The sequence below is a fragment of the Mus caroli genome, unplaced genomic scaffold, assembly GCF_978045245.1.
Source record: "Mus caroli unplaced genomic scaffold, Mus_caroli_1 scaffold_1, whole genome shotgun sequence".
NCBI classification, from domain to species: Eukaryota; Metazoa; Chordata; class Mammalia; order Rodentia; family Muridae; genus Mus; species Mus caroli.
In genome coordinates, this window is record NW_028227256.1 from 123982884 (window position 1) to 123996893 (window position 14010).

Here is a 14010-nt window from a genome sequence, read left to right on the forward strand (position 1 = left end):
TCGTTGCACACGTGTGACCTCTTAGATCCTTCCGTTCCCAGGCCTTTGTCTGGGATCCTAATCTTCAATCTGTCTGAAGTGAAGGAGGTTAGACTCAAATGAAACCACATGGGCAGTTTGCTGCTGTGGCTTGCTGCGGGCGGCTGGGGCCTCCCCTGTCAGCAGCTGGCTGTTAGCAGGAAAGCCTCTTTTTGCATTAGGGACAGATGACTGCATCCACTTACAGCCCCCCACTTCAAAGCCAACAAACTCTCCTAAGAGGCGACTCAAGTGAAAATGTGGGGTGGATCTGGGGAGAGTTGGGTTTCCAGGACTATTTATGGGTATCTAGAGACTTGGGAGTGTAGAATGGGGTGGCTACAGCTTAGACATTAGATTCTTCCCATTTCTCTGCCTTGGTTTTGTTTGTTTGCTTGTTTGTCTTTAGGTAGTGTCTTATGTGTTGTGAAATATAATACACTGGGGCGGGGGGGGGGGCTGGCAGGCTCATGCTAAGGTGCCCCCCTGAGAAATCATAGCATGCAGCAGACCCAGTATAAAGGGGTCTTAGGGAGGAGGGGGTAAAGGCCTGGAGAAAGTAAAGACAGACAGGAGCAGAGCCACAAGGGCAGAGAAGGAGGGACAGAGAAAGACAGAAAAAAGGAAGCGGAAGCGGGGAGAGAGACCAGCTGGGCACATGTGGGAATGAGGAGCAAGCAGTGTCCTCTACAAGCCACCTGTATCTGGCAGTGGTCATGATATAAGCTGTTGCTAGGGCCCTGGGAGGAGCCTAGCAGAATTGCCTGTAAGCCACATTATGTGGCACAGGATGCAGTGGCTAGGTCATGTAGGGCTTCATGCATGCCAAGCGTGTGTTCTAACACTAAGCCATATCCCCACCCTGACTCCCTGCTTTTTCTTACACTAATCCTTCTCCATCTCCCTTTGTCTCCCTCCTCTTCTTCCCTCTTCTATTCTTCTTCTTACTCTGCCATTTCTTCCTCTTCCTTCCTCTTCTTCACTCTCCTCCTTCCCCTTCCTTCCCCTTCTGCCTCCCCTCCCTATTCTCCATCTCACTCTGGGTTTCTCTCACTCTCTCATTCACCTTGTTACCTGTGCTTACTCCAACACTGAGTGCCCTTTGACCCTCCAGCCCTCTGTGTTGCGCATTCTCAATGTTGGAGAGGATCTAGAAGGTCCTTTGGGACTTAGCAGCTTCCCTGGGACTGGGTCCACTCTAGGAAGACCCACACTAGGCTGGCCAGTAGGGAAATCAGCAAGGTTAAGGAGCCCCCTGCCTGCTTCTGAAGGAATGGGGATGAGATTCTAAGAATACAGAGGACAGATAGAATTTACTAGATGCCCAGCACTGGAACCCAAAGCCCAGAACCCTTCCAGTGAACTTAGAGGAGGTAGATGATCCTAAACAGGGCTCAGGCTTGAAGTAAGAAGTAGTTGGGGCTTATAAACTGTTCCACTCTTGTTTGGTCAGGGGACCACTTCCCTGAAATCAGGTCAGCAGCTTACATCCACACACACACACACACACACACACCAGACATGCTGTGAGACTGAGCCTGCGTCTCAGGCCTTTGCTTTATTCGTAGGCTGGCCTGCAGTCAGAAGGTTGTTTACAACCGGTTGTTACTCTAATGCATAAAATAGGTCATTTTAACTTGAACTTGGCTTTGAAAAGGTTTCCTCCAATGTCAGAGTGTTGTATGATAGCCACAGGACAAGGATGGCACACAGAGAGGCTTAGACCAGCTTCATTTGGGTTCAAGTCCACTTCTCTGAACTCAGGGCTGCTAGGGCCACCTCACCTCCCCCCCACCCTCCCTCGTTCCTTCAAAGTCTTTGGTCACAAACTGGCTATTATTAGATTTTTCCCACTGTGGGGCAAAAAAAAAAAAAAGACACTTAGAATGAGAAATTGTGTGGCCTACTTTGACACAACTGGAAGCCATTACAGAGCTTGAGTCCTTCAAATTCAAAAGGAAGCAGTGGGGTGGAGCACGCCATACACAATCCACTTATACTACTTAGTCACACAGACGCCAAAGGGAAGGGAGAAGGGACCTTGTTTCTTCGCCACAGGTGGTTTCGATTTTGGACCCTGAAAACCTGTGCCTGCAGATGTGGGACCTTCGGCTGAGTGTTCTCCACTGAGTCAGAGCACCTTAAAGTCCCCACTTAACCCCTCTGTCTCCTTTGGCTCACCTGGGTATTCTCTGCTCTCCAGCTGCTGGGTACATCAGAACATCCTGAGAGAAAGCCTCCTCTTCCCCACTGTCAGAGTGAAGTGGGCTGCAGCTCTGACAGCATGAGTTAATCATCACTTGAAATGCTGGCCAACAGGGGATGTTTGTATTCCCTGGAGACAGCTTAACAACTCTGGATAAATATTCCAGGCCAGCTGCCCGCCTTCTCCAAGGCTCATCCCTGCCCCACCACACACAAACTTCCTTCTCAAAAAATGGTGAGCCAAAAACAATGCACCGGGTCCCTAGGAAGTCCCAAAATCAGGATGATACTTTCAGACACTTGGCCATGATTGTTGTTATTCTGTAATATTTTACCATTTGTGTGCATACATATATATATATATATATGTATGTATATAAATATATATATAAATATATATATTTGACTATATATATATATAGTCAAATAATAATAGTAATATAGATACATAAACCTGGTTAGATACATGGTAATCACACACACACACACACACAGACGCTCACATGGTTCTGATTGCAGACTCATACAGTGGAAATATGACTGTTTCTGCCCTCAAGATCCAGACAGATTACTATTTTCATGTGTGTTTGTGTCTCTGCAGTATGAATGTGTAGGTGTGGGTTTGCATGTGTGGGGACACATGTATTGGTACATGTACATATATGCCTGTGTATGTGAGTACATATGAAGACCAGAGGTTGCCATCAGTGTCTTTCTTGATCTTTGTTCCCCTTAGGTATTGAGACAGAATCTCTAACTTGAACCCAGAGATGATGGATTCGGTTCATCTTCCAGCCAGCTTTCTGCAGGGATCTGCAGTCTCTGCTTCCCTAGCACAGTGATTGCAGGCAGGCCACCATCCTCACCTACTGAGCTACGTCTCCATCCCTCGGCCAGGCTGCATTTAAGATAAATCTCAATATCAGCATGTCACATGGCCAAGATCTCAGCATTAACCATTCTTATCTTTGTGCCCTGCAGCTCTTACAAGAGGTCTGGCCTACCAAGCAGGTTGTTTTACTAATGGCACTCTTTACTACTCTGCCCTCTCTAGAATAAGAAAATCTACCTGGATATCATTCACACGTACATGGAAGTGCACGCCACTGTTTATGGCTCCAGTACCAAGAACATTCCCAGTTACGTGAAAAACCATGGCATTCTCAGTGGACGTGACCTGCAGTTTCTTCTCCGGGAAACCAAGGTAACCTCCCTGCAGATTCATAAGAAGTCACAGGATTTATAGGTTTGTTCTCCCTGGCAGAACATGGGAGCAGAGTCTTTCATGCTTTCTTTTCATGGTACAGGAGAACTTTAGGCAATAGGTTAGGAATATAGCTCAGTGCTTGCCCAGAAACACACACACACACACAAAACCAGATGTGAGTTGTACTGTAGTGTCTCAAGTTTTAATAACTATTATTATTTATTAAAGTAATTCATGTAATGATTCCACAGAAACATTAGCTTGGGTTAGCCTAGGTATACTAGCTATAAGGTTTTCTGGGTGTTTGTGTACACATACAGTCTTTACAATTAAAGACCCTTACGTGTGCTTTAAAGTCTCAAATGTATCTGTGTATTGGCTCTAAAGGGGAAAGGTCCAAGCTGGACACGACGGTACATGTCTGTAATCCTAGTGCTGGGACTTAGAGGATCAGGAGCTCAATCCATCCTCAGGTGTGTCGGAGTTGGTTGACCCTGTCTAAGCTTTTAAGCAGTAACCGGGCAGTGATGCTCTAGAGCAGCTACTGAAAAAAGTTAAATTGTGGCTGTTGGGAGTTCATTCACTGATTCTTGTTCAAAATATGTATTTTTGCAATTAAATGTTGTATATATAGAGAGGATATATATATATAGTTATATAGTTATATAGTTATATATAGGTGTAGTTATAGTTTTATATATACATTAGTGATAGCGTTTTCCTGACATGTGAAAAGCTTTGGGTTCTATCCTCTGAACCCAAAGAAATAAAATTTAATGACCCTGTTTATGGAGGACTTGTCTTGTGCTGAGTGACAAGCAAGGACTTTGGGTGGAAAGGTAAGGCCAGGGATGACCATGCTCCAGGGATGGCCTTTTGATAGGGTAGCAGAGGCCACAGGTGCCACTGTGGCTCAGGGAACTAGGTCCCTGGCATGTTGTCCTCACAGCCTTCCTCAAATGGAGACCAAGTGCTGCTAACTCAAGAAGCACTAGAGAGGGTTGTGGAAGTCCGGCAAGGTGGCCAAGGTGTGAAACCACCTGGCATATGGGCCAAAGGATCCAGATTCAGGGAGCCAAGGTACCAGGGGCATATTCAGGAAAGAAATAAATCCTATTTACCTATATTTGTACTAGAATATGACAGTTGATAAGAAATGGTGTCTGACTGTCACAGGTGTGGGCAGGGTTCAAACCCTCTGGCATAAGTGGCTGGGCAACTCCCTAGGATTATTTATTTGCATGCATGCACATGAGTATGTTTGTACATGAGTGTATGTGTATGTGCACGTGTGTGCATCCATATTGAGGCTACAGGTCAACCTTGGGTATCATTTCTCAGGTACTGTCGACCGTTATTTTTTTTTAACATGCATGTACATGTGCCTGCATATTGTATGTGTACCATGTGCAGAACCTCTGGTGTCAGAAGAGTTCAGACAAGCCACAGTGTGGGTGCTAGGAATTGTCCCAGATCTTCTACAAAAGCGGCATCAGATCACATTACAGATGATTGTGAGCCACCATGTGGTTGCTGGGAATTGAACTCTGGACCTCTGGAAGAGCAGTCAGTGCTCTTAACCACTGAGCCATCTCTCTAGCCCAGAAGTAAGAACTCTTTTTTTTTCGAGACAGAGTTTCTCTGTGTAGCCCTGGCTGTCCTGGAACTCACTTTTTAGACCAGGCTGGCCTTGAACTCAGAAATCCTCCTGCCTCTGCCTCCCAAGTGCTGGGATTAAAGGCGTGTGCCACCACCACCCGGCAGGAGTGAGAACTCTTAACTACTGAGCTATCTCTCGAACCTACATCTTGGATTTTGTTTATTTATTTATTTATTTATTTTTGGATATTGTTTTTGTTTTAGACAGGATTGCTCGCTGACCGTGAGCTCACTGAGTAGAGTAGGCTGTCTGAACAGTGAGCACAGGGTATTTGCCCAGCTCAGCCTCCCTAGACAGTGAACACAGTGGCTCTGCCCGGCTCTGCCTCCCCAGCATCAGGGTTACAAGCATGCACTGGTATGCCACACTTATTTTATGTGGGCTCTAGGGGCTGAATTCAGGTCTAAAGTTGAGCACTTTACTAAATAAACTGTTTCTCCACCCCAAGACTTTAGTTTTAGAAGGCGCATCTGGCAATAGCTTGGAGGTGAACAGAGCAGACACCACTGTGGATTCTCCACATTTGGGCTTTGCATAGTGAACTGGGATCCAGTCGTGGAGAAGGCTCCAACTCCAGATGCTTGCCAATTGGGAATTCAAGCTCTGCTGGGCCTTTGGCATACCATCTTCATAAACACGCACACTTAACACTTAGTGGTAAGGCTAAAGAGATGACTCAGAGTAAAGTACTTACCCCAAAATCATGAAGAGTTTGGGTCCTGAAGACACACCTAAATCCAGATGCAGTAGCACACATCTGTAATTCCAGTGCTTTTATGGTAAGATGGGAGGCAGAAACCGGAGACCCTCCAGAAGCTAAACAGACCCAGTGTATGCTACAGTAAACAAGTGGTTCTTTCTCAAACAATGGAGGACTGACACCTAACCTCTGACCTCTAGACTTGCAGACCTGTACATACACAGACACCCAAAAGGTTTTTTTTATTTTGTTTATGAACTTGTTTGGTTGGTTTTGTTTTTGAGACAGGGTTTCTCTGTGCAACAGCCCTGGCTGTCCTGGAACTCATTATGTAAATAAACTAGGCTGGCCTTGAACTCACAGAGATCCACCTGCCTCTACCTCTGCCACCGCCTCTCCCTCTTGAGTGCTGAGATTAAAAGCACATGTCACCATGCTGGGCCACACAAAGACTTTTAAAAGATGGAGTGGGTGGGAGCTGGCGATATGGCTCAATTCGTAAAGGCACCCACTGCTTAATACCTGAGGATCTGAGTTTGAGTCCCAGAACCCACAAAAAAGGTAGAAAGAAAACAAAGAGAACCACCTCCCCGAAACTGTCCCATGACCCCCACTTCCAGCCTGTAAACACAATTGATTCTTTTTGTTTCATGGTCATTTGTGTGACTTCAGGGATAAAATATTTTGATAATTTATTTTAACTCTGTTCAAACACTGGGTCTCATCTCCTGAGGACTTCTAATTCCTTAGAAGGTTGCCTGTCGCCTGATGATTGCTTGGGTCTGTGAGAGAGGAGTGCCCCAGTTTCACTGCTCTCTACCTGTCGTCTTCATTGTAGTCATTGTCATCATTGTCGGCTTCTTTCTTAGTTTGACATTTCCGAGTCGTCAGGATGTCCCAGCCCTTTCTCAGCAACAATTCTATTTTCTGCCATTTGCCTCATTTCACTTTTCTTCGGTGTGACCCTGCAGAAAGTTCAAGTTCCTTTAAAATAACACCAGGGTAGAGCTGCTGCACAGCGCGTCATTACTGTCTTGCACGCTTCTATTAGCCGACCCTGGGAATATCTCCCTCAGCCTTGCAGATTTTAAAAGAACCCTCATTTGCCTACCATCCATTTACCTTGTCAGAGAATAGGGAATGGGCTAAAATTGAAGTCTATCCTGTCTGGAGGAACACAAGAAAAAAAGCCTCTAAGACCCAGCTATGATGTTGGAGTAGACCATACAACCAAGTGTGGCTTGGGTTTTAATCATGAGAAGCTCATGCTCAATATATACCAAATTATATATGTGTGTGTGTGTCTGTGTATATAAACATACACACACACACACATATACATACATATTTGTATGTATGTATGTATGCATGTATATATCTCCTTAAAATAAAAGCAGGTAGCAGGTGTTGGGACTGGAGAAATGGCTCAGTGTTTAAGAACACATACTGCTCTTACAAAGGACCAGGGCTCAGTTCTCAGTACCTATAGCAAGCACAGGTGCCTCTAACTCCAGTTCCAAAAGATCTAACGCCTTTATAGACTCTTCAGATGCTACAAACACATGGTACAGAGATAAACAGGTTCACACACACATACATACACAAACTTTTTAAGTGATTAATTTAAAACTGGTACCTTACAGTGTTGTTCCAGTTAGAATTACTTAGCATCTGTCACCCTAATATGAATATATTAGGCCTGGAGAGATGACTCGCCTGTTGAGAACACATGCTGCCTTTCCAGAGGCCCCAAGTTTCTGTTCCCAGCACCCACGTAGGGCTACCTTTAATTCCAGCTCCAAAGGATCTGATGCCTCTGACTTCCATGGGCACCTGCACTCATGTGCAAACACACACACACATACACACCCAGCTACACATAATTTAAAATATAAATAAATCTTAAAGAATATGTTAAACCACTCCATGTGGAGTTATAATTCAAATTGTTAATTGATAAGAGGAACCCAAGGTGGTGTACGGGCAAGACCCCTTTATATTGAGAGCCCAGTAATAGGCAACTGAGATGAATGAATGCTGAGTTTGGAAATATGACACAAGAGGAGTGGCCTTGTGTTCATATTGTTTCCTCCTTCTAATTCCTTCTTCAGTGCCACTGAGCAATTTAAAGCAGTTTCTTCCCGTCCATGTTGGAAGTAAAGAACAGGAGCTGCCAGGAAGAAATGTCTGTAAAATGGGTAGATTCTCCTCAGACTCAGCTAAAGAGGGGAGCAAAGCCTGATCTTCTTTCCCCAAGATCTTCAGAGATAGGGGGAAAATGGCTGGTGTTCAGTCACTTTGGGGCTCATTATTTTTGTTAATAAGCCATCTTTGGGCTCTGGAGTTGCTTTGGTTTTGGCTCCTGCAGTGTTGGGGGTTGACCCTAGTGCATGCTAGGGCAAGCTTGCTCCCACTAAGCTACTTCCCGAGCCTAGAAGCTGACTTTGAAACTCTGCTTGTATCCCAGAGTACCCAGGGCTTAGTAGAACTCTGTCTGAGCATGCCATTTGGAGCCCTGGTCTCTGAAGACAGAGGGGTGTTAGTATAGCATGAAAATTGGGACTTAAAGCATTGGGAAGTTGCTATAATAATCTAGAAGCCTCTTCTAACAGAGCTATAAATTTTGATAAACTAATTTTCTAAAAATTACAGACAGGTCATTTGATCTATCAAACTCTAGAAGAAGAGATGGAACCTGTGTATCATGCCTCACTTTTTTTTTGCATATTTTACATTTTGATTTAATTCTCCATCTCCTCTAATATGGCTTTTCTTCACCTTCCTAGTTTATGTTTGTTTGTTTGTTGAGGCAGGATCTCATGTAGCCTAGGCTGGCCTTAAACTTACCAAGTAGGCAAGGATGAGCCTGACCTTCTTTCTGATCCTCTCACCTCCAGCTTCTGAACACTGGGATTACTGTTACACACTTCCACAGCCTGTTAAGTGGTGGTGGGGATCAAGCCCAGGCCTCGTGCACTTTAGGCCAGCACTCAACATCACCAGTCTACCTTCCTAGTTTAACATCATTACCTTTTCCCACCTTCCCTTGGATGGTTCTTATTAATGGGCCATAATGGACATCAAGAATTCACATCCTACTTGCCAGTGGAAGGGTGTCTGGACTCTACTCTCTAGCCAGACTAAGAATTCTCCTTCCTGTAGTCAAGGAGAAATTCTAACTGTAGCCTAGCAAGGGAAGCTGCTGTTCACACCCTCACTTCCCAGCACCCCCCACCATTCCTCCCTCCATGACTTAGGCGACCCAGGATAAACCTAGTTGTTCACCAACTCATCTCAGCTAGACACATAAACAGGTGTGACCAATGTAGAGTGTGTGCTTTACTCAATAGTCTTTCCCTTCTACCTAACTGCAGCCCCAAACACACAGCTAAAAGTCCCCCAAGCCCCAGCTAACTCTTAGCTCCCACCTCCCCAGGTTTGGCTGGGTTTCATTTCTGTTGCTATGACAAAATATTCTGTTTATTTCAGCTTACAATTCCAGGTTATAATTCATTGAAGCAGCTGGTAATCACACATCTATAACTCAAGAAAAGACAGAAGTGAATGTGTCATGTTCAGTTGCTTGCTTACTTGTGCAATTTTTCCAGCCTTATATACTTTAGGACTTCGGCCTAGGGAATGGTACTGCCCACAGTGGGCTGGGTCTTTCCATACCAATTAACTTAATTAAGACACTCTCTCATATGCGTGCTTACAGACTAACACAATCTGGACATCAGCCCAGCACTTACTAAACATAGTAACAGAAAAAAACCTTCGTAAGCATACTCTTATGTGGCCCAGGCTGGCATCAAGCTTTCTACCTAATGTAGTGTCTTAATTTTACTTCTTTTTCTGTAAGAAAATATCCAACAGAAGAAATTTAAGGGAGAAGAATGTTTATTTGGATCACAATTTATGTTATGGTCCACACTGAGGAAGTCAAGGTAGCAGGAACTTGAAGCAGCTGCCTTCACGGTTAACAGAGAACAACAAGGAGTGAATGCTTGCTTGTGCTCAGCCCTCTTTCTTCACATTCACACAGTTCTCCATGCCCTACCCAGGGAATGATACCACCCATAGTGGATGGGTCTTTCACATGAGTTAACATAATAAAGATAATCCCCCATGGGCCAACCTGATCTACACAGTCCCTCACTGAGACTTTCTTCCCAGGGGATTCTAGGTTGTGTCAGAGTGACAAAGCTAACCGTCACAAAGGGGTAAGGTTCAATCAGCTCTAGAACCAGGTGCCAGGTAACTCTTGAGGGTTCAAGGAGCTTTCAGATTCTCACAGGTGTCCTTTCCATGCCTGGCTTTTACATACAAGTTGATCACACCAAGTGTGAAAAATCAGAAATCCAAATTATTCCTGAGCCAAGAACATAGGTCAGTTAGCTAGCAGAAATGATCTAAAACTGGTCACTTCCCATCTCTAGGCCAATTGACATATAGACTGTAATGCATTTGATCTAGTATTGGGACTTTCAGATGGCAAAAAATGTGGGAGCTTTTAAGTTTGGTGCTGGTGTTTGTGGTCTGGTTTGTTTCGTCTCTGACCAGGCACTAAGGTTGCTGGAAGACATCAGGCATTGCCCGAGGAATCCAGTCTCCTGGTTAGTGGCCAGTTTGGCCAGTTGCTGATGCTAAAACAGGTGCAATAAATCCTGTTGTCACTTGGCGATTGTAGCTCTTTCCTAGACAGCCCAAAGCAGTTTCAATTAGAGGCTTTGTGGACTGAGTGCAGCGCCAACTAGATGACGAACCCAGCCACTGCTTACCTCCTGCAATATCAGGTGCGTGAGAAGAGGGTTCCTTCCACGTCTGTAATAAAATACCTTTATAGAACACTACCTCAGAGAGCTCAGGGGGAAAGGGGCTTCTCTGGCTTACAATTTCAGGCTACAGTCCATTATTGCAGGGAGGTCAAGGCGGGAAGGTGGAACAGCTGGTCACATGATATCCGTTGAGGCTTAAATGCAAAATATCCCCCAGAAGCTCACGTGTTTGATACTTGGTGATGTTTAGGGAGATGATGGAGCCTCCTTTAGGAGCCTTACTGAAGTTCCACTCACTGAAGGAAGGATATCGCTGCCCCCATTTCCTGATATACATAGACATACATAGACATAGACATAGATTCTCTTTGTGTGAGTGTATGTGTACCTGTCTGTCTGTGTGTCTGTCTGCCTCCTATATGAAATGGAACAGTCTGCTTGACTGCCCAGCAGTCCTCACACTACTGCCAGCATGTTTTCCTATCATCATAGACTGCATCCCTTTCCGGAACTATAAGCCAAATAAACCTTTCCTTCTTCTCTGACTTCCTTTTTCTCAGGATATTTTGTCACAGCAACAGAAAAGTAAGAAATACAACACCAAAGAGTGGAAAGAAAATAAAAGCACACATCTAGTGCTTTTTCCATTCTTGCCCAGGTCCAAACCCAGAAAATGATTCTGCCCACTTTTAGGCTAGATCTTCCCACATCAATTAAGGCAATCAAGACAGTCCCCTTAGACATACCCACAGTCTGTTAGACAGTCGATCACTGAGACCCCCTCCCTTCCTGGGTAATTCGAGGTTGTATCAAGGTGGCAATTAAAACTGTCCATCACACCCAACTGTTGCAGAAATTCCTTTTTAAAGATATGAAGGGAATACCTATTCCTAGAAGTAGATTGCTATCCTGCTACTGTATAAAGAACAAAGGGGGAGGCTTAACAATAGCATACAGTTCTAGGACTGGTCTTTCCATCAGGAAGTCACTGCACGATTCCTTCTCCCTCTCCTCTGATAGTTTTGTAGTGTATGAAGTAGTGAGACCTGGCTGGCATAGTGGTACACACCTATAATCCCAAGCATTCAGGAGGCAGCAGCAGGCAGATCTCTATGAGATGGAGAGAGGGAGGGAGGAGAGGAGAGGAGAGGAGAGGAGAGGAGAGGAGAGGAGAGGAGAGGAGAGGAGAGGAGAGGAGAGGAGAGGAGAGGAGAGGAAAGGAGAGGAAAGGAGAGGAAAGGAGAGGAAAGGAGAGGAAAGGAGAGGAAAGGAGAGGAAAGGAGAGGAAAGGAGAGGAAAGGAAAAAGGAAACTCATAAATACACATAAAAGGGGTAAAGTTGTCACTTTTAGCAAACAGTCCATATCATATACCTCACCTCCAACTGTGTGGTAGAACAGCATACATAATGTTCAGCGGTGTCAAATTACAACTGGACTCAAACATGGGAGACTATTTCTCGAATGGTCACTAGCACTGTGCCTGAGAGTATTGAATATTTCTGCAAACCAGCTCCTTCAATGCTCACAGCAGGTCCATGACAAAAGCATCAGTTTGCCCAGTTTGCCCCTAAGAAGACAGTGCTCATGTTACTCTAACTAAGGGTCTAGCCTGGAGAATCCGTACACTGAGGCAGTTGCCATGGTTACCGAATGAGGAATTGGTAGCATCGGAACTTGAATCCTAGTCTTCATGACTGCATAATCATCTCATTACCTGAGCCTTTGACCAGTAATCAATTTGGGGGCACAAACTGAGGTTAATTCATTGCTCAGATTCCCTCCTGATCCTCCCACACTGGCTAATTAATAATGATCAGAAAAGCACATGCTGCGTTTATGTGGATCCAATATTCCATTATTCTTGGTGTTTCTCCATTAAAAATGTTCAGAACTGGGGTGGGATGTAATATCCTTGTAAGACTCTGGCTTTCTAAAGATCAGGTTTAAGCCCATACAGTATGGCCGATTTTCCCTGGAAGAGTTTGGCCGTAGTATCTGAATGGTTTCTTTCACCCAGTTCTTGTATATGTAGGTGTGTATGTATATACACACATAGGTATACAGGTGTGTGATATAGTACTATATGTGAGTCTCTGGGTTTAAATACCATTGCATAAAAAAGTAATTAATTCAGATGTCTGAGGCTGAGATAACTGTTGGTGAAGTGCTTGTCTCCAAGCAGGAGAACCTGTGTTTGATCCCCCAAAATCCACATCTAAAACACTGGATGTAGCGGTACTCACTCCTAATCCCAGCACTGGGGAGATGAAGGCCAGTGGATCCCTGGGGCTCACTGGCCAAGCAGCCCAGCCGAAATAGACAGACCTTATCACAGAAAACAATAGGAAAAACCTGAGGAAGACACCCAAGGTTGACCTCTGACCTCTACACACATGTACATCCATGCGCACATAACCACACGCATGCATAATAGATATGAATGAAACTGAACAACCCAGTTCAGCTAAGCCAGGAATGGTTAAAAGAATCTTCATTGGCTCACTAAGGGTTAAAACAATTCTTTTTTTTTTCTTTCAAAACAGAGAAAAATATCTCAGTGACTGTGTCAGGGTGCCCCATTCCTTTCTATGAATAAAACATGTGCTCCTTTGTCTAATCTTCCTTGTCATAATTTTAATTTTGGAGCATGTGATCCTTCTATTTAGAAACACTCATTGGTGGAATTGGAGTTGTGACCATGGAGATGGCTGACATCTAGAATATCCTTGTTAAACTCTGACCTTCTGAAGAGCAGGCTTAAGCCCATACAGTATGGCCAGTTTTCCATGGAATTATTGAACCTTAGTACTCGAATGGTTTCTTCATCCAGTCTTTGTACATGTATGTATGTATGTATGTGCATACACAGGTATGCAGATGTGTACAGCCATGTGAATTTGTGCTGAGGCTGGAAGACGACAGCGGGTGTCCTGCTCTACAATGCTCTGCCTTATTCCCATGAGGCAGGCTCTCTAATTGAACCTGGAGCTTGGCTGGAGACCAGCAAGCCCCAGCAGTGTCCTGTCCCCACCCACACAGTACTGGAGTTGCAGGAGCATGTGACCACACCCAGAGTTTTACCTGAGTGATGAGGATTCAAACTCAGGAGCAAGTAGTGTTACCCACCAGGCTCTCTCCCCAGGCCTGGACGCTTTCTTGTCTTGCATTTCTCTCTTCTGTGGTAAAGAAATTTGTAGGGGTGTAGTGGAAATAAATATGGGATCCTCAGAAAGAAAGGAGACAAGAGACAGAGGTCGGGGAAGGAAGGGAGGAAGGAAGGGCTGCAAGTAGGCACAGTAATGGATCAAGAGAAAGGGCAAGGGGACATGGTGAGGTGTGTGAAAGACTGTACATGGGCAGAAGCTTCTGAATGGAGATGCTGAGTTCTCTCTCCCTAGACTGTGGCTATTCAACTCTTAGAGACGCTCTGCGACCTTCAT

At 44.8% G+C, this 14010-nt stretch overlaps 1 protein-coding gene across 5 annotated transcripts in view; it reads left to right on the plus strand.

Moving 5' to 3' along the window:
* Positions 1–14010, plus strand: part of Mgat5 (alpha-1,6-mannosylglycoprotein 6-beta-N-acetylglucosaminyltransferase) — a 281462-nt gene that overhangs the window by 236759 nt on the left and 30693 nt on the right. For all 5 annotated transcript variants that reach the window (XM_029476546.2, XM_021156480.3, XM_029476555.2 and 2 more), the window contains one exon: positions 3278–3427. In XM_029476546.2, the coding sequence (XP_029332406.1) occupies positions 3278–3427 (150 nt within the window). The remainder of the gene's footprint in view (positions 1–3277; positions 3428–14010) is intronic.